Genomic DNA, 26,556 nt, shown 5'->3' on the forward strand with positions numbered 1-26,556 from the left:
TGTTCGCTTCATTCTACGCATGTGAACTGTATACTTTGTTTGAAGCATCCATTCTGTCTGTTTCAGTAGAAGCCCTGCGCAGCCTGTCGACTTCGAGTCTGCTGTATCCTTGTAGCCCACCTGTGCTGGGAGAAGTGATTGTCCCTTTGTCACGAACGTAAGGCTGGCACGCTCTGTCTGAAATATCCACTCTGTCTACGTCAGAAGAAGCCCCGTTCAGCCCGTCGACTTCGAGTCTGCTGTATTCCTGCAACTCATCTGTATTGTGAGAAGTGTTCGCTCCTTCCAACGCATGTGAACTGTATGCTTTGTCTGAAGTATTCATTCTGTCTGTCTCAGTAGAAGCCCTGTGCAGCCTGTTGACTTCGAGTCTGCTGTATCCTTGTAGTCCACCTGTGCTGGGAGAAGTGACTGTCCCTCTGCCACGAACGTAAGGTTGGCACGCTCTGTCTGAAATATCCACTTCGTCTATGTCAGAAGAAGCCCTGTTCAGCCCGTCGACTTGAGTCTGCCGTATCCCTGCAACTCATCAGCATTGTGAGAAGTGTTCGTTCCTTTCAGCGCATGTGAACTGTAAACCTGTCTGCAGCATCCATTCTGTCTGTCTCGGTAGGAGCCCTGTGCAGCCTGTCGACTTCGAGTCTGCTGCATCCTTATAGTCACCTGTGCTGGGAGAAGTGGCTGTCCCTCTGTCACGAACGTGAGGCTGGCACACTCTGTCTGGAATATCCACTCTGTCGGTCTCAGCCCCGTTCAGCAGTCGACGTGGAGTCCGTTACCACTTTGTAACCCCCTTGCACTGGAGAAGTGTCCGCCCCCGCTGCAAGCAAGCGTGGGAACAGTGTGCCGTGTTGGAGCCGCCATTCAGTGTGCCCCCCTATCTAGTTACTTACCGGCTCGCCGTGAACCTGCTGAAGGCCCTGCTCTGGTGTTGCAAAGGAAGTAGAAGAGCCTGATCACACTTTACCCAAGGAAGACTCCCCTAGCCACCCCACCATAAGACCATGTACCTGCCGTATACATACCTGACTGATATCCATCTGCTCCAGATCCCGTACCTGTGAAGGAAGGAAGGTTGGAATACTTACTTCCCCAAGGAAGACTCCCCAGCCACCCCACCATAAGACCGTGTACCTGTCGCATACGTACCTGACTGATACCCATCTGCCCCAAATTCCGCACCTGTGAAAGAAGGAAGGTTGGAATTATTTACTTACCAGAGGAGACTTACCGGACCGCTCACTTGCCAACTGCATCCCCACCGTAAGGCCGTGCACCTGCCGTATACGTACCTGACTGATATCCACTCGCCCCAAAACTTCGCATCTGTGAAAGAAGGGAGGAAGGTTGGAGGTACCTACTTACCAGAGGAGACTTATCGGACCGCTCACTTGCTAATCGCATCCCCACCTGTGAAAGGCCTACTTGATCACCCACCTGTTCGCCATCCACCTACTGCAGGGTCCGCACCGAGGAAGAGGGTGGGAGAGTCCCCGGTCGCTGCACCGTTCACCTTCCATCTCTGAGGGCAATAAAGAAGAAGATTTTAGATTAGGATTTCCAATTTGCTTTTACTTCAAAATAAAACTTGTTGAATTTATTCTCTGTCTCCGACTCTTTCCTCTGACACACTCCTCGAGGTGGTCCTGGTTCAGGGGTGGGCGCAGTCTGGCTTGGCCCATCCCGACCTGTGACAAATGCCTTCTGCTTTTTTTACTTTGCTTGTCTCTAGAATGTTAAAGAGAAAAACAAAATATATAGGCTAGAAGAAAATTAATGAAATAAATATGTCTTTCCAATATGTAAAGATAAAGAACAGGATACCTGATGTTCCTTCTCCTGCACTCAATAAATGCTTGACTCTGGCATCAAAGCCCTTTCGAGTAAGCTAATCTACAAAGCAGGCAAAGTAGAAGTGAATACAATTTGCATAAGTTTCCATTCCATGCACATGTAATGATAAAATATATGCAATATAATTACAATATTACTCCAAAAAGCCCATTACATACCATTATCCAGGTCTTTACCTTCTGTCTTACTCAATAGAATTCTCCCTTCAATAGAAAGATCTCTTGTTAACCATGAGTTATATTTCTTTTGTATTTTTTCAATAACCGGCATGAAATTTAGAGTTGACCATTACATCTGTTATAATAATAATAATAATAATGTTTATTTTCTATAGCGCCTTTCAAGAACCCAAGGTCGCTTCACAATGCAATACAAATAACAAACAAACAGCAATCAAACAGATACAAAGGTCATCTGCTTATAACAGACAAACAATTGACATGAATCAAAGAAAAACATATTGTACTATTTATCAAAGCATACAATTACGACAAAGTAAGTAGCAGATAGGGCTGAGAAAGTGGAGAACAGAGAAAACAGTGTCGAGGATACTTATTTATTGGGCAAGCTTGAAGATATGAGTTTTAAGTTGTTTTTTGAAAGACCAGATGTTGTCGGCCGCACGAAGATTCGGGGGTAGCTTATTCCAAAGCTTTGGGCCAACAACACTAAAAGCCCTACCGCCCACCGTAGAGAGTCTGACCCGGGGTACCATGAGTAGATTTTCAGTGCTGGACCTAAGGACCCGAGTTGGAACATATGGCTGTACCAAATCAACAAGGTACTTGGGTGCCGGGCCATGAAGGCTTTATACACTAAGACCAACAGTTTGAATTGGATGCGGTTTATGACAGGAAGCCAGTGTAGTTGGTGAAGAATAGGAGTGATATGGGCAGATTTTTTATTATATGTGAGGGCTCGTGCAGCAGAGTTTTGTACCATTTGAAGGCGGTGTATTGCTTTGGTGGGTAGTCCGCTGTATAATGAATTACAGAAGTCCAATCTGGAAGTGATGAAAGCGTGAATGACAGTTTCTGCATCTATAAAGGTAAGAGGGGCGAATACGAACAATATTCCGCAGGTGAAAGAAGCATGATTTGACAGTCTGACTAATGTGTGAGTGAAAGCAGAGCGTGGGGTCGAACAAAACTCCCAGATTCCGTACAGTTTTTGAAGGCCTAATCTCAATACCATCTATATCGATAAAAATGTCATGTCTGGGTGAGCTCTGTGATCTAGGGTTAATCAACAGGATTTCAGTTTTACCAGCATTAAGCTGTAGAAAGTTAGAGGACATCCATGTTTTGAGTTCGTGGAGGCAGGAGATAACTGAAGAGGGTGGAAATGATGAGTTGGGATTGATTGTGAAGTAAATTTGAATGTCATCAGCATAGCTATGAAAATTGAGGCCATGCTGTCTGATGATCTGGCCTAACGGTAGCAAGTAGATTAGAAATAGAAGCGGGCCAAGTACAGAGCCTTGGGGCACACCGTGAGAAACAGACACAGAGCGTGAGCGATTCTTACCTATCTTAACAAATTGTTGTCTATCACATAGATACGAGGTCAACCACTGAAGTGCCCCACCCGTGATGCCTATGGCAGACAATCGTGAGATAAGTGTAGAGTGGCACACAGTGTCAAATGCTGCTCTGAGGTCAAGGAGAACCAGGATACTATGTGCACCAGAATCAGAAGCCAGAAGGAGATCATTTAGTACTTTTAGAAGAGCTGTTTCTGTGCTGTGGTATGTACGAAAACCAGATTGACGAGGTTCAAAGAGATTATGTCTCTCTAAGTGTGATTGCAGTTGTGCCACAATTACCTTCTCAAGTAGCTTGCCAACGAAAGCGAGGTTTGATATTGGTCTATAATTGCTATGAATGGCGTTGTCGAGGCCGGGCTTCTTGAGGATTGGAGTAATGGCCGCTACTTTCAGATTAAGCGGAACAGTGGCAGTGGCAAGAGACCTATTAATAAGGTGGGTAATAGGTTGAATGAGTAGAGACAAATGAGTTTTTAGAAGGTATGTTGGAATAGGATCAAGTGTACAGGAGGTAGAATTTGATTTGTTAATCAATTTTTCAACCACAGATGTATTAGTGAGTGAAAAAGTGTCTAGCGGACAACCAATCAAATATGGAGTTGAAGGGGTAGCTGCAGTAGAAGAAAACGACTGATAAATGTTGTCAATTTTTTGAAGGAAAAAAGACTGAAAACTTTCACAAAGATCAGCAGAACCAGTAAGAGCTACGGTGGATGGTTTGACCAGTTTATTTATTTCTGTGAAAAGAGCTTTAGGTTTGCATTTAGCTTTGTTAATAACAGTAGAAAGATAGTTAGAGCGTGCAATGTTAAGTGCTTCTTTGTATTTCACTACTGAATCAGAAAAGGCTATGGCATGGACAAGAAGGGAGGATTTGTTGTGGAGTCTTTCAAGACGCCTACATTGAGTTTTCAGAACTCTGAGCTCAGGGGTAAACCAAGGAGAGGAATGAGTAGACGGAACAGTTCTAGTTATTAAAGGAGCAAGCTCATCCAATACATCACCAATCGATTTATCATAGGTAGAAACTATCTCATCAGGACACAGCAGATTGAGAGAGGAAGGAAGAGCAGAAACAGCAATGGCAGCGGAGACATTTTCAACAGTTATAGTTTTCAGATTTCGGTAGGATATAATAGTGTTGGTTATAGGTTTTACAATGGGGAGTGAGAAATCAAAGAGAATTAGTTTATGATCAGAGATGCCCAGATTATGACCATGAACATGCACATTGTCAATACCAACAGTACAGAGCAGATCGAGAGTATGAGAGTGAGAATGTGTTGGGAAGTCAATATGCTGAGATACTTCAAAATAATCCAGAACAGACAAAAAGTCTTTTGCAGCAGTACAATCAGAATCAACATGTATATTAAAGTCACCAAGCATCATTATTCTGTCATGCCGGGCAAAAGCGATAGTGAGAAGTTCAGTCAGATCAGAGCAGAAGTTTGGGTTGTTTCTAGGGGGTCTATAAATCAGTAGAATCAGAAGCGGAGCGGGGCCAGCAAGTTGAAGTGAAATACATTCAAAACTTGGAACATCAAGAATGTCATATTTAGTCACTTTGTAATTGTTCTTAAAGATCACTGCCAGACCACCACCTCTACCACTAAGTCGAGGTTTTGTCAGATAACTATATCCAGCAGGGTTTAAAAGGTTCAGCTCAACAAAATCGTCAGGTGTTTGCCAGGTTTCAGTCAGAAAGAGTAAATCCAGGTCTCTCTCAGTTGTAACTTCATTCAGTAGTGTACCCTTGCCAGTCAGGGAACGAGTGTTCAAAAGTGCACAGTTGTGTCGATGAGGAACATGCGACGAGTAGGTCACATCTTTAGTTAGGGGTATGAGAGTCCTGGCGCGGTGGAGAGTCACATCGTTACTATGGTAACGCTCCGATCTCGGCGACAGGATCACAGGTATTGAGAGACAGGAGTCGTAGTTATAAAGCCATCTACGTTTAGCAGACCGATGGATATAACATGTACGACGTGCAATTCCGAGAGTAGTACACAAATCAAACGTGGAGGATTCCAGACGGAGTAGACGATTTAGGTTATGCAGTTGCAATGAAGTATAATTTAAATCCATACCGTGAATGAGAAGCAGAGCAAGGCCAGCAAAGCCCAGGGCCAGCAGTCTCAATGCCGGAGAGTTATTAATGGCAAAGTACATCTCTTTGCAGTTTAAGACAGCACTCACAGAAAGCCGAATGGCCACCCACGTTACTACAACAACACGTTAGCCAAACCCAGCTGGTGATCCACAAAACTAAACTAAACAGCTCGCTAAACAAGTTAAAACTTGCCTACCTGCTGCATCAGATGTTATGGGACTCACAGATATGCAGCGGTAGAGGGCTCGTGGGGAAAGTAATGCGAGGCCACCACGTTAGCCAGACCAAAGAGGGCAGAACCACAATAAAACACTACGCAATGAATAAGGGGAAACTTACCCACCGAGAGTGCAGAAGAATGGTAAAGCCGAAACAGTGGGCAGAGGGCTCGCAGGGATTTCACAAAGTGAGACGCTGAACAGAAGTTAGCAGAGATTGTCCAAATTGTCCAGGGAGTGTCAGAGACTTCCGAAAATGTAACATCCATGCAACTGATGCTTAACTCAAACATCCAACACTGTTCCATTAAGTTTTTATGTCCCGAGAAAGCACATCCAGAAGCCAACAGCAGGTTTACCCCGATTATATATCCAGATTTCGTATCCCGAGAAAAGCATCCAGATTCTCCGTTCAGCAGTGTCGCCCAGAAGTAAACAACATGATGTTGAGCATGAAGCGTAACAAACAGAAAAAGTCCAGATTCCGTTCCAACAGAATCGCCCAGAGGCAAGCAACACGGTGTTAATAGAGGAAACGTAACAAACAAAGATTTACAAAACAAAACAAAACAAAACAACGATTTGCGATGAGAAGCGGCAGCCAGTTCGCGCACAGCGTACTCTCACCCACTGTGGAGTATAGTTCAACTCTGTTATGGTGTAGGAAGGGTGATGAAGGGAATGAACCCAATCGCAGACAGTAGTCACAGCACACGGTTTATTATATACAAATAATAGGGAAAACAAAGCCCACGAGGGGGCAAAACAAGACAGGACAACGAGTGACTAAACTAGACTATGACTTGACATAACTTGACTACAAACAAATAGCGAATACAGAAACAGAACTTTCTCTTGATGACACTCTTGACAGGGTACTCACAGAGATGAACAAAGTCTCACAATGAATAATAGCAGATAACAAGTAACAATAAACCGGCACAAGACAGCAAACACAAGGGGATTAAATAGGAGACTAATGATAATATAACAGGTGACACAGGTAAAGCAATAATGAAAAAACTAGGATAACAAGGGGGCGGGGCAAGAGAAGAGACAACACAAGCACATGGCCCAAACAAATGGCCATGTGCTTGTACACAAAACATGGGTCTGTCATGATCCTGCCTCAAGAATTAAAGAATGACAAGGACTAGATGGCAGAATCATGACAACATCAGTGGTTTTAGAGATTTTAATTCCCAAATAGATAGGTTGTTGTTTTTAAGTTGTAGGATCTCACATTTAGATAAATTCAAATTCAATCCGGAGAAGTTTGAGAAGCTAAAGCTGCCTTTCAAAGTGAAAACTGGAAACTGAATGATTATTTCCATGTGCTAACTAGAGATCATCCCCTCACTGGTTCTTCCAAAATAAAACATCTTCCACACTTGAGTGGGATTCTTGTAAAAAAATTAAAAATCTCCCTTCATTTCTTTGCAAAACAAAAATATCGCTTTTCTTTTAACAATATCTCAAATGCCCGTTAACATTAAGTGAGATAAGTGATAACTCATAAATCATATTAGAATGTTTTCTGAAGGATGATGTGACTGAAGACTGGAGTAATGATGCTGAAAATTCAGCTTTGATCACAGGAATAAATTATAATATGGGAAGGAAGAAATATCTTTCTTAAGATGAAAAACATAAAATGGTACAATGTTATGCAAAAGGCATGGAAACAACTAATATTGTGTGAAAACTGAATGGAGATTATTGAGCTATCATAAGATTTGTGAGTAATTTACAGCAAAAGAGAACTTGTAAAGGCTTATTAAGAAAAGTTTCTGTCAAAAAAAAAAAAAATTGTTTAAAAAAAATAATTGTTTTAAAAAAACAGCGATAAAAAAGCCACTGTTGAGCAGAAAACAGATATTTGAAGATGCTGGTGTCTCTGGAGTCTCAAGAACCTCTCCATGCAGGCGTAAAGTTTTATTTCAGCCATCTCTAACCAAAGCTCACAAAGAGAAGCGATTAGAGTGGGGTTATCTTTGCAGGGAATGCTTTGCTTCTTCCCGAGTCTGTTGTTGGAAAATGGGCTTTGATCTTGTGCCACTCTGCTGGCCCCAATCGGAGCATCAGCAATCATTTTAGTTTTAGTGAAATCTTGGCAGAACAATAGAAGCTCTGCAGCAAACTTATCACCTGACTGGGGTCAGAGAGATGAGTCATTGCTTCTTTCAGGTCCCTTTCGGACTATGGTCGAAACACCAGCATGGCTCCTGCTGGTCCTTGACTTCCACCATTGGCATCTGGAGTGTGGGTTTCTGCTCATCTGGCTCTTCATCCTGATATTTTTTTTTTTCTCATCATCATCCTACTTTGGCCATCTTGGTGAATGAGATGTGGGTTTTGTAGATTTTTCCTCTGGTTTCTCTTAAGACTTGGTCTTGGTCTTGGTCGGCTCCTCCCGAGGCCCCCTGGGACTTGTCATAATTTAGTGGTGATCATGAAGGTCTTGGATGTGGCGGTGCACTGGGGCAGGAGTCGAGATTGTGGTCCACCTTCACACACTGCAATTCTGCATGGGGATATAGAGAACACTTAGCAGTATCTGTTGATCTCGGTATCTGTTGTCTTTTTCTCTGTTTATCAATATGGGAGCTCTTTCCCTGCCTGTTTTCTTTCACATCTTTTTGCTTTCTCAATCCCTGATGCTCACTGCTTTTTTGTACATCTGAAATTCACTTTTCTGTCTGTCTTTCTTTTTCTTCAGGCTTTCCCATACTTTCTTTAACCTTATTTAACACTATCACACTCACTGTCACTCAATGTCACACTCATTGTACCCTTTGCTTGAAAACCATACTTTTTTATCCAATCTAGTACTCCACCCATTGCTCTATTTCCATATTTTCTTTTCATTTCTTTGTAAATGGAACTATCCAAGTCCTTTGCAGTAAGAAACTTGTGCTTGCCATTTCCAGACCCCATACTTTAACCTGAGTTGTTAACCTTTTAGACTCATCTTTTATACCTTACACAGTGGTCATCACCTCTGTGTGCTCTGCCTACACTACCTTGTGCAGGTCTTTTTCTTTACAGATTCTTACGAACTTGTGAAATGTTTCACAAACTAGTGAAACTCACCATTTTCCTTTTTCATTGTTCTTTTGAGATCCCGGTGGTGACAGTCTGGGCCCCCAGCCATCAATCCTTTCGTCCCTTAACATCTCGGGTAGAGGCTAACCTTCTTTTTCAGTTAGAATGATCAGTCACTAATGCTGTAGGTCCCAACGAATCACTTATGGGATACCACGGGGATCATTGCCTGTTTGTTGTGGAAAAAAATAAACTGCAATAATTATGATGATGAGACTGGAATTGAAAAAGATAATTTTTATTCTTGCAAGAAGGTCAGTCAAACAATACAAAGATGCTCTGCAGTCAGAAAGACACACAGCATAGTTGCACTCATATATTTATAGGTCTCATCCCATTCATTTTGATGTGTAAGGGCTTTTTTGTCAATAACATAAAAACTCCTTATATGCTATTCAGTTATCTGTAACACATCGAAAAACACACAAACTTTCAGAGAAACTGTTTAAGGTTAAAGACAAAAATGTGTTTATCACAGATTAAGCTAGAGTTTCCTTAATGAAAAAAAAAAAAAAAAAAAAAAACATCTTTGATATGATTTTGCTATGATGAAATTTTCCATGACATATAGTCAAAGGTTTCAAATGCTTTATTTTAAGTTTTTTTAGTCTGCAGGTCAATGTGTGATTGCCCTGTTTCTGTATTTATGCTACTGTCCTGTTATTCTACTTATCCACAGAATTAGTAAATCTTCACGGAACGAAAGTGTTTATGTTTCTATATATAGTCTTCTTTCTTATGCAGGTCTTGTGTCAGAACTGGTTTATCTGGTTTAGGTTTAGTTTCACTATTCCTAGTTACATGACAGTAAAACAGATCTCGGCATACTGTGAAATAATTGTTACAGTCACTTATTTTTGATTCAGGAAGAAAGGGATCATACTTTCACCTGAAAATGAAGCTCATTTTGTTCATTTTTGGTTCTGTCACTTTGATGATATCTGATGGTATGTACATGCAGTTTAATTTGGCATATGGCATATCCATAAGGCTTCGGTTTGGGGGAATGTTGATGGGTTACTTTTTTAGATTCATTAACTATTTACTGTTTAATTGTTACTACTAACAATTATTTTTAATCCAACATTTTAGGGTTTATTGTACATGGTCCTTTGGCTCCTCTGGTTGTTCGTCTTGGATCTTCAGTGATTCTGCCCTGTTATGCTGATGAATTTTTACCAATGAAAAGACTGAAGGTGGAATGGAGAAGAACAGACTCAGAGACTTTAGTTCATCTGTTCATATATGGTGACAGTCGATCAGAGGAACAGCATCAGGATTATTATGAGAGAGCTCATTTCTTTAATGACCGTGTTAGAGATGGAATCTTCTCCATCCGTCTGGACAATCTGAGAGCAGAAGATAAAGGCTCTTACAGATGTAAGGTTTTCAGTAAAAAAGATGTTGGTGAAACTGTGGTTCAAATAAAAGATTTTGGTGAGTATAGATCGTATTGTAAATGTATTTTCTTTAAAATTGATTTTATGCTATGATCTTGTAACTGTTTCTTCTTCCAGAGCATTTGATAGTTGCAGGATCAAACCATCCAGTTTCTGCGTATGTGGGTGAAGACGTCACTTTGAGCTGCTCTGTAGACTCTCACATCCAACCTGAAGAGGTTTCATGGAGGAAAAAAGATAAAGATGGAGATATTCCGGTTCTTCTCTTCCAGAGAAATACAATTCTGCCAGATTCATCAGATGATCTATACAGAGACAGAGTTGAGTTCTTCACTGATGAAATCCCCAAAGGAAACTTCGCTGTCAGATTGAAGAGTGTCAGAACTGAGGATAAAGGAGATTACATGTGTCACGTGAAGAATGGACATCTGTCAGCAAACTCAACTGTGATCATAGAACGACTGGGTGAGTCAACTGCGAATATTGATGGAGCCTCTATTTCATGGCTGTTTACTTATTTTAATAAGATATTATGAATGATGGAGGTTGCAGTTTTTATTAACTTCCTTTAAATAACCTCTCCCATAGTCACACACTTTGGTATACAAATATGCAAAGATGGGCTTGTGTCCAGTCCAACTTTATTCCTAATATCAAGAAACTGCATTCACAAGTTCACACTTACATACAATTAGAGGGGGTAAAGTTTAATGCGTATTTGGCGTGCTGTCCGGGGGGAGGGCTCCTGTTGTGGTGTCAATCTTTTTGGGAAATCACTTCTCAGAGATCTTTGATGCCAGAAATATTACACTTTATTTCACAAACAAAGCCGAACGCCTCCTCTGCAGAAAAGGCGCTCCAGCTCAGTGGCAGCTTTTCACATATACCTACATCCCTTCCAAAGATGGTAATGCATTCTATAGATATTTTGGGTAGGGGTCTTTCACCATGTGACATACTGAAATAGCATTCTCTGTTGGCCTTTCAGGCTTCCAAAGTCAAACCCAAAGACACAGAAAGGAAATAATAGTGTCCTAATATATAGCTAAATTACTTACAGTGGGGAGAACAAGTATTTGATACACTGCCGATTTTGCAGGTTTCCTACTTACAAAGCATGTAGAGGTCTTTAATTTTTATCATAGGTAAACTTCAACTGTGAGAGACGGTTGAAAAAATCCAGAAAATCACATTGTATGATTTTTAAATAATTAATTTGCATTTTATTGCATGACATAAGTATTTGATCACCCACCAACCAGTAAGAATTCCGGCTCTCACAGACCTGTTAGTTTTTCTTTAAGAAGCCCTCCTGTTCTCCACTCATTACCTGTATTAACTGCACCTGTTTGAACTCGTTACCTGTATAAAAGACACCTGTCTACACACTCAATCAAACAGACTCCAATCTCTCCACAATGGCCAAGAGAGCTGTGTAAGGACATCAGGGATAAAATTGTAGACCTGCACAAGGCTGGGATGGGCTACAGGATAATATGCAAGCAGCTTGGTGAGAAGGCAACAACTGTTGGCACAATTATTAGAAAATGGAAGAAGTTCAAGATGACGGTCAATCTCCCTTGGTCTGGGGCACCATGCAAGATCTCACCTCGTGGGGCATCAATGATCATGATGTAACGACTGAGACCAAATCAGACACAATTATTTGGTATATGTACCATAAAAATCTTCAAACTTCACTCTGGGATCTGTGGTTCCATCACCCCAAACAGGGCAAGACGGTCCTAGTTGTCATGACCACGATCAGATAAGGTTTTATGGGTGTTAAAAGAATGTGACCACATGCTCGAGAGAGAGACAATGGGAAGACAGAAACAATCTTTAATACAGATTTTTCCGCATTAATCATAGACGAACTGATCTATAAATGAACTTGCATCCCAGAAACTTTGTGAATGACTTACTGTCTTGTGTTGTGTCTTTTAATACTATTATCTGTTGATACTATTATCTCTTTGATACTATATATCTTATTATAGAACCCACAGTCCACGTAACCCCACGCATACCATGTTTGGTCTCTATAAATTGGTACTTTGAAGATCGAAATGATTGTGTACATGATATGCCAATAGCTGTGCAACATATTTGTATTACAAGAATCTTTCTTAGTTTCATCTTCAGAAACCAATCCAGCGTGCCATTGCAAATGAGCATGCTTAGAACAGAGACTCATAAATCTTCCCCACAGAGGAAACTCCTGCCAGGAAGTCCACCCTTCTCATTGGTCAAGCAAACCCTAATAAAAGACTTTATTAGAGACAGTCCACAGTGACCTCCCTCTCTTAGCTCTTCTCTCTGGCCTCTGCTTCTTCACGTTGATAGGGTGAAGAAGAAGCCCCCCCCAGCCCCACTGGGGCCAGGCCTGAGCACCGCCTGCCATGCATTCATGCTCCCAAAGGGAGTCAGACTGCCTTTTCTTTAATCCAGAAAACTGCAACCTTACCATCAATAAACGGGCAACGATCAACTCTTGGCATTCTTGCGCACTTCAGGATGCCGTGCTGCCCAGCGTGGCCTCAGCAGGCCCGGGCTGCAGGCTTCGACTCACAACAGCCATGTGCTCCCTCAGGAGAAAAAGGACTCTCTCAACCACAACAGCGTCGAAACCACCATGCAAGTTCATCATATCTTCTCCACACAGCAGAGAAGAAAATGACTGCAACTTGTACAGTGACATTTGACACTCATGGACCCATCGATGAACTCAATTTTCAACCACTTCAAGAATTGTCCTCTGCACAGACCATGCAAGTATCAATTTAATGAGGTGCTCTGAAAATGATAAGCTGATGGTTATTTTCATAGTTTCATGCTAAGAAATAATTATTTTTCGGTGGCCATGAAAGATATACTTTTCTTAGAATAAATGAATAAGAAAAAGAGTTCGTTGGAACTGATTAATTGATTGTAATAACTGATTAATTGATTGCTACCTCAAGTTAATCTAATTAACTGACCCAAATATTAATAATTAATCATAATTGGTAATTAGGGCCCAAGCCCTGAAAGGGCGAAGGCCCTATTGTTTTCGTAAGGATTATTAGGGCCCAAGCACTGAAAGGGCGGAGGCCCTATTGTTTTCGTAAGGATTATTATATATATATTTTTTTTTTCTTCTTCATTATTTTTTTTTTTTGCCTTTTTGCCACTTTTGGGGCCCTTAACATGCTCAAAAACTCTTGAAACTTTGCACACAGGTCAGAACCCGCGGCCATCAGGGCCAGACTGAAGCTGGTACCTGGGCGTGGCAGGGGGGCTCGACAGCGCCCCCTGGAATGGGGTCCGAAATCTTGGTCCATATATCAAACACGCTTGCATGTAATAATATGAAACTCAGTACACATATAGATCTCATCGGGCCGCACAACGTTCGTGCTCTAAGTTTTACAAAAGCCCAACAGGAAGTCGGTTATTATACGTTGTTTGGAAAACGCATACAATGGAATGTGAAATACTCCTCCTAGGGAATTCATCCGATCGCCGCCAAACTCGGTGTGAATGAAGTCAAGACATTGAGGATGAATTCTTGCGAACAGATTTTTGATATCTCGAACGGTTTGGCCGTGGCGAGGAAACGAATTTATGGCGAATAATGGGACACAGGAAGTGTGTTATAACTTCTGCATACATTATCTGATCTTGCTGAAACTTCAGCAGTGTATTCGTTGTAAGAGGCCGATCACATGGATGTGACCTTTGTGAGTCAAAGTTATAGCGCCACCAACTGGCAACAGGAAGTGTGTCACTTTCAAAATGCTTTGAAATCACTTTCTTATTTTTACCCGATTTGCTTCAAACTTTATGTGTATAATGTAGACACACGGCAGATGTAGACCTGTGAAAGGATTATTGATATCTTAGATACTGTTGCCGTGGCAACGCATCAAATTTTAATATTCTTTTCGGATGCGTTTGAGACTCTTAGCATGCTTGAAATTGGATGAAACTCGACAGACACATAACACTTATTAGCCAGTAGACATGTGAAAAGTTTCAGAAACGGGCGTGGCAGGGGGGCTCAACAGCGCCCTCTTGAACAGGGTCTGAAAACTTGGTCCATATATCAAACACGCTTGCATGAATTAATATGAAACTCGGTACACATATAGATTTCATGGGGCCGAACAACTTTCCCTCTTTCAAGTTTCACGCCAGCCCAACAGGAAGTCGGCTATTATGGGTTGTTTGGAATACGCTTGCTGTGGAATGTGATGTACTCCTCCTAGAGAATTCATTCAATCACCTCCAAACTCAGTCAGCATGAAGTAAAGACATTGAGGATGCTAAATTGCGGACGGATTTTTGATATCTCGAACGGTTTGGCCGTGGCGAGGAAACAAATTTATGGCGAGAAAAGAGAGAGACGAAGTGTTATAACTTCTGCATACATTAACTGATCTTGATGAAACTTTAGCAGTGTGTTCGTGGTAAGAGACCGATCAGATGGATGTTACTATTGTGAGTCAAATTTATAGCGACACCAACTGGCAGCAGGAAGTGTGTCACTTTCAACATGCTTTTGACAAAAGTGGGGGGGTTAGTTTTAACTACAGTTACAAAAATCAGAATATATATTGGTCTCACCGAGCCGGACAACTTTCTAATTTACAGTCATTAGCTCAGAGCAAAAGGAAGTCAAATATTTTGGTTTGAATGTGGATTTTTTGGATATTTCAGACTATGAGTTTTTAGTTACTCTTCCTAACTGGTTTATTTTATTCACACCAAACTTTTTCAAAATGATAAAGATACATTAAAGATGCTAAATTGTGAACGGATATTAAACATCTCAAACGGTTTTGCTATAGTGAGGGACTAAAGTAATGTACAAAAAGGAAACACTAAAAGCCTCATCTTCTAAAAATGTAATTAAACACCATTTATTTCTATATAAAAGTATAAAAATATCACAACTAAACCCATTTTATTCTTTTTTTTTTTTTCAATTTAATAAATATTTATAAGTTTAAAAATAGTAATTGTACTATTTAGTCCCATAAAAGTCAAGTCATACATAGGGCTATACTGCCCTCTTGTGTTCAAAATCAGGTAGGCCTATTGTATCTACATAAAAATATACTAGGTATGTGACGGTGAGAATATTTTACCACCGGTTAATCGATGTGTGACACCGCTGGGGGCTTTTGAATCGCCAACTTAAAAACGAAAGTAAAATATGTTCGTCCGCACTGACATTGATAGTGGTTGAGCGAGCGTTTCAAATGAATTCCTGTGGAAGTAGGAATTAACCCTCTATTGCACGCATTATTAATTAGACATTGTAAAAAATGTTTTGCATGTTTTTATTACTTAACATGAGCTAAATAACAGATATATATAAAAAAAATCTAAAAAAAAGTTTAAAGGGGGGTCGTTGGTAAATTGTTGCCATATGGCAACAATATGCAATCGTGGAAAGTACCATAAAATCAAAAAAAAAATTAAAAAAACTAATTTTATTTAAAACAAGACTCAACAAATCCATCTCATACTTAGTGAAATGTTTAAACAAACATTTATACAGTAAAAACATTATATAATTTCAACAGTTATCTGAAATGTCTGGTAATAATAACCAGGAACCTGGAACCTGTCTCACTGAAATACACTATTCATTCGTTTCATTTCATTTAGTCATTTTTTTTGCTGTTTCATTTCATTTAATTCTCTTCATGACTTGTGAAAGTCAGTGAAGCAGAGGAAAACTAAACACTTGGAGCACTTGCTTCTTACAATGCCCTTGCATCCTGGCATTTTGCATCTGCCCTTCTCAGATGCATGCAAGGGCCAGTGGTCTGTGCGGTCTCTGCGGACAGGATCTGGCGGGACAAAGCTTTGGGGCCCTCTTTTATTTTTCCCCACCACAACAGCTTGAGAAGGTCTAATGTTTTTACCTTTAAAATATAAGCAAAAGTTGTAAACATAGTCTCAGAGTAGTTTCATGCTATGCAAGTCAATGGGACTCCATTAGGTTGAATGCACCAGGACGTTTCCATATTTGCATATAGTTGCCATATGGCAACAAATGTATTTTAGCATATTACAAAAAACTTATAAAATCAAAACTGAATTTAATGTTAAAAAATTAAAGTTTACTTACCCCAGATACTGATTTAATTTTTTTATTTGATGAAAATTTTCCAAAATTCTGAATAAAAGGCTATCTTCAGGAGCCCCAGACAGTGATGTTTGCATGTCAATGTCCATGAGCAAAAAGGACTGGCAAACAGGATATCCTGGTCATGTGACCTCATAAATTGTATTTTCTTAAAAGTTAAAGCCCCCTTTTCACAACTAACTGTAAAAACATAGATTTTATATCACAGCTTTAAAAAAAAAATAAGATAAAGTAATTGTTGCCATATGGCAACGCTATGCAATAGAGGGTTAACTGAAAAACGCTCACTCTGTTCTGCTCGTTCCTCGCCGTGGACGCACACCGTTATGAATGCCCGTGCAGCCATGAGCATTTTAGTTTAATTTTAAAATTAGCGCCTTTCGGGGGGTGGATTGCTTGAAATTATTTTACAAAAGCACAATGTTGTGTTTTATTGCGACTGTACACAAATACAAGTTAACACTTTGCAGTTTGAATGTTGTCCTGTATAATGACGGAGTATGTTTTTATGTGTCCACTGTTCAATCGCGTCCACGCCACACACACACACACACACACACACACACACACACACACGGTTTACTATCTTTGTGGGGACTCTCCATAGATTTTATGATTTTTATACTGTACAAACTGTATATTTTATCTCCTTACACTAACCCTACCCCTAAACCTACCCATCACAGAAAACTTTCTGCATTTTTACATTTCCAAAAAAACTCATTCTGTATGATTTATAAGCTTGTTTACCCATGGGGACCTCTATTTAGGTCCCCACTGTGACACGAGTCCCCATGAGTCTGTGTGCATTCAGGTTAAAGTCCCCACCGGGATAGAAAAACATGAACACACACACACACACACACACATTCCAGCATTGCAATCTTGACATTGCAGCCTGTTCATTATAGCCTTAATAAAATATAATAATAAAATGGTCAACCTAACATATAAAAATTACACTGCTCTAAATAGTCAGTAGTACAATTCGTACATTCACAGTAAGCACCACTCCACTCTGAATTTTCCAAGCACATTTTTGCGCATGTGAAGAGGATTATTTTTCCCTTCGATATTGGAACGTGAGTGAAGTACAAAGCATATAATAAACAATAGTTTAGCATCCAAAAAAATATAATTATATATATATATATTAAAAATAGTGGAAAAAAAGAATATATATATATATATATTTTTTTTTTTATTTAAGTGACAAGACAAAGAATATTACTTGTCTGATATATATATATATATATATATATATATATATATATGTGTGTGTGTGTGTGTGTGTGTGTGCAAAGTTTCAAGAGTTTTTGAGCATGTTAAGGGCCCCAAAAGTGGCAAAAAGGCAAACAAAAAAAATAATGAAAAAAAAAAAAAAAAAAAAAAAAAATCCTTACGAAAACAATAGGGCCTCCGCCCTTTAAATGCAGGTAAAACGATAGCTGGAATTGACATCTCTACTAAAAGTGGAAAAGTCTTAGATTTTTAACTGGTATCAGTAATTTCAGCATTAAAGCGTAAGTCTGTTTGACAAAGGAAGCTCAACTCAGCGGCATGCTGTACCGGCATTTATTATTCTGCAGTGATTGGAGAAATCCAAATTGCAGTATTGTTTAATCTGTTTCTGACGGAGAAATCTCAGTACAGTGTTATACATGTAGACTTGGGCGAAGCTCCCCTTTCTACAATGTAAAGTCCTTACAAATTATTGTTAGATTGATGTAATTCATCTAAATTTTGGGCTGCATCTACAAGCAGAGCTACCTAGTGATCAAAATTGTTACACTCGCTGAAAAGTCAATATTTATGCATGAGATGGACGTAACCTTGTATGCGTAGACAAGCTTCGACTTACAGCAAATCTATTTCCTTACTTTTAAACAAGTAGAAGAAGTTATTTAAAGTAAAGAGAAGAGTTACATGAGTAAAATTGGCCAAAGCCAAACCACATTTGCATTTTACTGAATGTAACATCAAGTTTTGAAAGACTCAAAGTATAGGCGCCACATTTTAACTCGTTTAAACATGTATAACTCATTTAAAATGTGTAGACATTCTTAATGGACCGTTGAATTGCTCTGACATGCACTGGTTCCCATGACAACGACTTGTCACAGGAAGCGCTAGCTCGTGACGTCATATTGGAAACAAACTAGCCTAGATGGCTAAGCTTACCTAACCTAGCGTCCATTCAGCTTAAGCTAAGCTAAATAATAACTTCTACAGTTAGCGGTTAGCATCATTTACTTGAAGCCTTTAACTACAGCTTGTGCTGTGCACAGGGCAAAGTGATCTAAAATACTTTTCCTTTAACCCCCTGAGGTCGACAATCGCGCCGGCGCGATAGGCTCGCTTTTTTTCAGTTCAGTTCAAAAGAAATTAATTTTGCTCTGTTGACTTTGATATTACAAGCAAGTTTCATACATCAATCGATTCTGTTAAATGTGTATTATTTTTGTGTATACTCACAATAAAAACAAAGTGTTGTGCTTTTTGCCAAATAAAGAAAAATAAACGTGATGCGAGTTCTGCCTTCTCTCTGTCAGTGAAGACCATTCTGAAACGCGTCCGAAAATGAACTGTAACTCAGCGAATACTCAGTCAAACAGGCATACAGACACACAGGCATGAAGCTTGAATTCTCTTCTTTTAAATGAGGCAATTTATATAAAAAACAAATATTCTCATCTTGTGAAATCTGTATTAAAAGAGAGCGATTCCAGTCGAGCTAATTAGAGCTCATTCAAATGTAATGTGAACACGCCCACAGAGAGCGCGTGCTATTCAAACGCAAATTACTGAGGCAATCCAAGCAAACCTGTGAACGCCCCCATATCAGCTCGAGAAAACACAAGTTTAATCATATCATTGTAGCCTACGTGTTTACACCATCTGGCAGCGCTGTGAGGAATAATAATAATGGAAAATCTACCTCAGAGTGCGGGTATTGCAGGAGAGAGGATCCGAATATGTAGTAAGTATTTTTTCCTTCTCAAGTTAATCGCGTTTCTGTGAATGAATGAACGGCAGCCGCAGAGATGCGCGCTGTTTATCACAGCTCGCAAAAAGACAGTTTAAATTTAAATTGCGTCTCTGTGTGAATGAATGATGATGTTTTAGCAAACTGTATTGCTATACTGAGTTGAGTAAAAATCGACAGAAATATGTTGAAATAAAATGTAGGCTATTTGTATAAGCAACGTATTAAACTGAAAATTAACATTTATATGCCCTAATATTTCATAAAAACAACGTTACAGTCAGGCGTTTCTGTTTGTGAATGAATGTTTCGGTTTTAGCAAACTGTATTGCTATACTGAGTAAAAATCGACTGAAATATGTTGAAATAAAATGTATTTGTATAAGCAACGTATTAAACTGCAAATTAACATTTATATTTCTTATAATAAAAATGAAAGACCTATGTTACAGACATATGAAAGACAACATTTCGTTGATTAGTTTTGGATAGATTATACATTTTTACTGTAAAATATCTGCCACCTCAAATAAGCTTTTGTTTGCCAATATTTGCTCATGTTAAATATAGTATGTTTTGTCAAAAATAAAGTAATCAAATAATCAATCAAATCCTTAACTTTGAAATATGTATGATAAAATGTATACTTTAGTTTTTACAAAGAAATATTACACTTGAATTGTTGTTGTAATTGTAACCTTTTTAATAAAATAATATATTTACAAGGTAGATGTAAACAAACTATTAAAAGGTAAATATAAGCCTTTTCTTTAAATAATTTTTATTGTGTTTTATTAGTGACAAATTTGGGGAGAGGATAAATATTCCAAACCTGAAAATACAGTATGAGAATTAACTGCACAATTACTAGACATGTTTTCCTTGGATATTATAGGCCAATTTGCAAGCACAATATGTGGAAAAATAAAAAAAGAATTGAGATGCTTCCAACTGTTGCTCTTGCATTCTTGTGGCTCAGTGACTCACCTGAATGAATGGCTAATTAAGTATGCTGGCCCCATTGTCTCCTCAGGTGTGAACCACTAAATATGCATGATCGTTGACGCCCACTCCGCATATTGCCTTTCCAAACAGAAAGTGCTTTGCAAAATTCAAATCAATGTATTGTGTTATGTGAATGATAAGGCAGGGTGATTTTCACATCATTTTGAAGAAAAAACACTAGGTGATGACATCCATTAGACAAAAGTCTTATTGGCACATATTTAGAATGTGTTTTATGGCCTTATTTCAGAAACTTTAGTTTTTAGTTTTTTCAATAACCATGCATAAACATTATTCTCTCAAAAATGCAGACATGTACATTCTTGTTGCTCACATATTATGGTAGCCCTGTTTGTGCTAAATAGTGTGTAATTTTTTTTTTGCCATTAATATGTTTATAAGCAACTGAAAAAAGCACAAATGTCAGGGCATGTCAGAACATCTCAAGGACCCCAAAAACACCTTAGACCCCAGAGGGTTAAACGTTCTAACCTATTAAACATAGCTCTGAACTCTTTAGGGTCATGCATTAGTCTCTCACCCCTAGTGTGCAAAAAAGAAAATGTTGCAGATCCTCTGTTTAACCTGACCCTAACCAGACAGGAGACCGAAAGGACTGACAAGCCATCGCGAGGAACACTGTTCCACCAAGGCTGCTGACATCCTACAGCACCAGAGCCAAACGTATCTACACCATGAGAGAAGAGGACCAACGACCCATGACCCAAGCCAGAGTTACAGCCACACTGGGCTGATCAAGATTATCATCTCCTTACCCCATCATAGGTATGAAACAGAAGGTAAACAACCTCACAACAGATCACAGCGTCCCACAAGGAGCGGACCTGTGCTCAAAGCCTCACACACCAGCTAGAGACTGAGGTTCAAACCAGATTCAACGCAGCTGGACTGAGCATGCCCAGGACCAGCACAGAACTGTCACCATGGCAACAACCCAGGTACCAGCCAAGCCCCTTGGAGAAGCCATGGAGGACAACACCCTCAACCTGCAAAAAGCCACAGGATGACCAACGGCTGTCAACGACAACATCCTCCTCCACACCATTCACACAGGTGTCAATTGGAGGCTCCAAAAGGACAGCTGGACGCACCTGACTCAGAGCTACAGGAGCTGCTGACACACGCAAAACAGCTCCCTGAACGGGACTCACCCGAGGAGTCCTGTAAAGTACAAGCTTCCGACTCCTTGCCTACCCCAGCTTAGGCAAGCTCACATCGGCACCACCATAAGGACAGAGCAACACTTAAATCCTTCAGACTTCTCGTGACTGAGAGGTTAACAACTACCTTCTGACCTCCTTCCACCAGCACTAGGTCGGCCTGAAAACCTCTCTATGCTACATAGAGCCCTAACCACTTCCTGCAACCACAAGCAAACACCTGCCCCAAAACTAATTGACTTCAGAATGACAGGTGACACCCTGTCAAGGAACCTGCTCCCTCGACACCTGCTGCACCAACTCAGAGACCTGTACTTGGCTACTGTCTACATCACCTGATGGAACGACCACTGCTCCAGGAAACACAAACAACCAGAGGCCACCATGGCCTTCCAGCCTTGTATGACAGAGGTGTGTCTGATCTTTCTGCACTTTCAGCGTCGTTCGTAATTGTCCTTGAGAGGGACAACAACGATCAAAAGGGGTCGACAACAACGATCTGACCAAATCAGACACAATTATTTGGTATATGTACCATAAAAATCTTCAAACTTCACTCTGGGATCTGTGGTCCCATCCCCCCAAACAGGGCAAGATGGTCCTAGTTGTCATGACCACGATCAGATAAGGTTTTATGGGTGTTAAAAGAATGTGACCACATGCTCGAGAGAGAGACAATGGGAAGACAGAAACAATCTTTAATACAGACTTTTCTGCATTAATCATAGACGAACTGATCTATAAATGAACATGCATCCCAGAAACTTTGTGAATGACTTACTGTCTTGTGTTGTGTCTTTTAATACTATTATCTGTTGATACTATTATCTCTTTGATACTATATATCTTATTATAGAACCCACAGTCCACGTAACCCCACGCATACCATGTTTGCTCTCTATAAATTGGTACTTTGAAGATCGAAATGATTGTGTACATGATATGCTGATAGCTGTGCAACATATTAGTATTACAAGAATCTTTCTTAGTTTCATCTTCAGAAACCAATCCAGCTTGCCATTGCAAAGGAGCATGCTTAGAACAGAGACTCATAAATCTTCCCCACAGAGGAAACTCCCACCAGGAAGTCCACCCTTCTCATTGGTCAAGCAAACCCGGAGAGGTGGGTCCTTTCTCAGACTTTATTAGAGACAGTCCACAGTGACCTCTCTCTCTTAGCTCTTCTCTCTGGCCTCTGCTTCTTCACGTTGATAGTGGGCCCTATTTCCTGCTTCCGATTCCATATCACTCACCCTTTTACCTATGCATGTATGTATATATGTATGTATGTATGAATGTATGTTTGTTTAGTTTTAGTTATGTTTGTGAGTTAGTTAATAAAACTTGTGCACAATATGTATTTGGTTTCTGATTCTCTGCTTGCAACAAAGTCCATTTTACGATCTTGATCTTGTTACATACTCTAAGCACTGTACATGCTAAGAAATAATTATTTTTCAGTGGCCATGAAAGATACACTTTTCTTAGAATAAATGAATAATCAAAAGAGTTTGTTGGAACTGATTAATTGATTGTAATATTAATTTAGCTACCTCAAGTTAATCTAATTAACTGACCCAAATATTAATAATTAATCATAATTGGTAATTATGAGTTATTATTAATATTTCCCCTTTGAGCTAATTTGTTACAATGAGGAAGGTGAGGGATCAGCCCAGAACTACACGGCAGGACGTGGTCAATGACCTGAAGAGAGCTGGGACCACAGTCTCAAAGAAAACCATTAGTAACACACTACGCCGTCATGGATTAAAATCCTGCAGCACACACAAGGTTCCCCTGCTCAAGCCAGCGCATGTCCAGGCCCATCTGAAGGTTGCCAATAACCATCTGGATGATCCAGAGGAGGAATGGGAGAAGGTCACATGGTCTGATGAGACAAAAATAGAGCTTTTTGGTCTAAACTCCACTCGCCGTGTTTGGAGGGAGAAGAAGTACAGAGTACTTCCCCAAGAACACCATCCCAACCGTGAAGCATGGAGGTGGAAACATCATTCTTTGGGGATGCTTTTCTGCAAAGGGGACAGGACGACTGCATCGTATTGAGGGGAGGATGGATGGGGCCATGTATCGCGAGATCTTGGCCAACAACCTCCTTCCCTCAGTAAGAGCATTGAAGATGGGTCGTGGCTGGGTCTTCCAGCATGACAACGACCCGAAACACACAGCCAGGGCAACTAAAGAGTGGCTCCGTAAGAAGCATCTCAAGGTCCTGGAGTGGCCTAGCCAATCTCCAGACCTGAACCCAATAGAAAATCTTTGGAGGGAGCTGAAAGTCCGTATTGCCCAGTGACAGCCCCAAAACCTGAAGGTCTGTATGGAGGAGTGGGCCAAAATCCCTGCTGCAGTGTGTGCAAACCTGGTCAAGAACTACAGGAAACATATGATCTCTGTAATTGCAAACCAAGGTTTCTGTACCAAATATTAATTTCTGCTTTTTTGATGTATCAAATACTTATGTCATGCATTAAAATGAAAATTAATTACTTAAAAATCATAAAATGTGATTTTCTGGGGCCTGATTTATAAAACTTTGCGTAGGATTTGCGTCAGAAGTGGCGTACGGATGAAACATAGGACGTGCGTACGCACAGAAATATTCGGATTTATAAAACTGTGCGCATGCACATCCTACGCAGTTTTCCCTTAATAAATCACAATCAATTCTAAATGTAGCGCAGCTTTTGCGGCTTCATGTCACGCCCATAGTTGCCCATAAATAGTCCGTGAAACGCCCACAAGTTAATATTCATCGATTGCGAAATCATGGCAAACACAGAGAGGAAAACCAAGAAATGTAACTCCACTCACGTCATTACGCATTGTGATGGCATCATGGCATTTTATTACCATCCATTTGATTGCATCTGACAAGCTACAGATGTGTTATGAGGATGAATTGCATAACATGCCAATATTATTGCAGAACATATTTCACTTTTAGCAAATATGTGTTAATTTGCATTTCTGTTCTAATCTTCGTTTGATTTTGTTTGTTTTACACTGCAGATCGATCAAACGGTTGTTCGTGTAGGCTGTGAATTGTAAGACTTGTTTTGTGAAGTCTTCATGTTATTTATGAGAGGCAGTATTGCCATTTCTTTTACACAACGGTCACAACAGTTTCACACACTTTCACGTGTTTCTTCCATCTGCCGACGGTGTCGCCATTTCTCATTTCACCCGTTCTTGTGCGTACGCCTGGATCAGAGTGTGCGTGAAAGACCACACATTTCCCCATCAAGTTTGCTTTTTATAAATACCAATTATTGCGTAGAGAGCGGTGTACGCCTTCTTTTGTGCGTACGCAACGTTTATAAATGAGGCCCCAGGACTTTTGTTTTAGATTCTGTCACTCACAGTTGAAGAGTACCTATGATAAAAATTACAGACTTCTACATGCTTTGTAAGTGGGAAAACCTGCAAAATCGGCAGTGTATCAAATACTTGTTCTCCCCACTGTATTTTCTAAATAATAAAATCTTCAACACTCCGAGCTCGGAGTTCGGCCCAAACCCAGAGTACTCCCCCTCTCCGTATGTAAGTGGTTAGGACAAGAAGTGTGGAGAAGGGGTCAAGTCAAGTCATCCTCATTTATATTGCGCTTTTAACAATGTAGATTGTTTCAATGCAGCTTTACAGAGATAAACGTATAATTTATGGTAACAGAGATTGTTTTGGCTTTATAGCGATTCTTTAATAATGTTATTTTCCAGCTAAAGTTATTGTACATTGATTCGCTTCCGTCGCAACGATCATTTGTTATTAAATTAGGGGCCGCTAAGACGACACCATTGTCTCTACACAGACTTTAAACGTGAACCTGTGAGAAACGCTGATGGCGTTCACATGCGCATTAAGAATTGGTTCTATAGTTATGTGCATTTGAATATATGTGCGCAGGTTTGGAATTCCCTACAAACCAAGCCTAAACAAGGTGATGGTGCCTTATAAAAATTTGATACAGAATTTTATTTTATTTTGTTTCTTCGGGGTAGGTACGTGAAACGAATTTCCCGAAAACGCTTTATCTGTAGAGTGGTAAAGGGATCCTCCATAGGGAGAGACTAGTTGACACTTTAGCACCCCACTATGACATCGGGTCCAGGCGCAGGTCCTTCATCAGATCTGGATACGGCCTGGATCCGGCAGGCTGTGGGAAAACCTCGGGATAAACAAAGACACTAAAATTAGCGTAGATGCCATTCTTCTTATAATGTAACAAGTACATCAGGATTTATGGGAAGTGTTCCCGGTTCCGGCTGATCTAATCTATACAGCCTAATCATTGAATTAAAGAAGTCTATAATGTGTTATGTGTATGCTAGGTCAAAGAGATGTGTTTTTAGTCTAGCTTTGAACTGACAGAGTGTGACTGCTTCCCGGACAATGGTAGGAAGACTGTTCCAAAGTTTTGGCGCTAAATAGGAAAAGGATCTACCGCCAGCAGTCGATTTTGATATTCTAGGTATTATCAACTGGCCGGAATTTTGAGATCGCAATAGACGTGAAGGACTATAATGAGTTAAGAGCTTGCTCAAGTACTGCGGAGCTAAACCATTTAGTGCTTTGTAAGTAATCAGCAATATTTTAAAATGTATATGATGTTTAATAGGGAGCCAATGCAGTGTTGACAGAACCGGGCTAATATGGTCATACTTCCTGGTTCTGGTAAGAACTCGAGCTGCTGCATTTTGAACTAGCTGTAGTTTGTTTATTAAGCGTGCAGTGCAACCACCCAGTAGAGCATTACAATAATCTAGCCTTGAGGTCATGAACACATGAACTAATTGTTCCGCATTTGTCAATGAGAGCATATGGCGTAATTTAGATATATTTTTAAGATGGAAAAATGCGGTTTTACAGACTTTCAAATGAAAGATTGGTATCAAAGAGCACACCCAGGTTCCTAACCAACGACGAAGACTTAACAGAGCAGCCATCAAGTGTTAGGCAGTATTCTAGGTTATTACGTGTGGACGTTT

The 26,556-nt window shown here is 40.1% G+C and overlaps 1 protein-coding gene and 1 long non-coding RNA gene across 2 annotated transcripts in view; both read left to right on the top strand.

Annotated features, from left to right (window-relative positions):
• LOC307145408 overlaps positions 1–22,905 on the top strand; it is a 1,105,317-nt gene extending 1,082,412 nt beyond the window's left edge. Inside the window, exons 3-5 of the long non-coding RNA XR_013818951.1 lie at positions 11,743–12,545; positions 12,621–13,093; positions 22,766–22,905. This is a non-coding gene — a long non-coding RNA (uncharacterized lncRNA). The remainder of the gene's footprint in view (positions 1–11,742; positions 12,546–12,620; positions 13,094–22,765) is intronic.
• On the top strand, positions 9,935–11,274 carry LOC307145826 (butyrophilin-like protein 2; the record flags this gene model as incomplete). Its single annotated transcript, XM_079849420.1, has 3 exons — positions 9,935–10,273; positions 10,354–10,701; positions 11,225–11,274. Exons 1-3 carry the CDS (start codon positions 10,018–10,020, stop codon positions 11,272–11,274), a joined length of 654 nt encoding a protein of 217 aa, XP_079705546.1. The 5' UTR covers positions 9,935–10,017.
• Positions 22,906–26,556: the final 3,651 nt, after the last annotated feature.

The sequence above is a fragment of the Squalius cephalus genome (assembly GCF_949319135.1).
Source record: "Squalius cephalus genome assembly, chromosome: 18".
NCBI lineage: Eukaryota > Metazoa > Chordata > Actinopteri > Cypriniformes > Leuciscidae > Squalius > Squalius cephalus.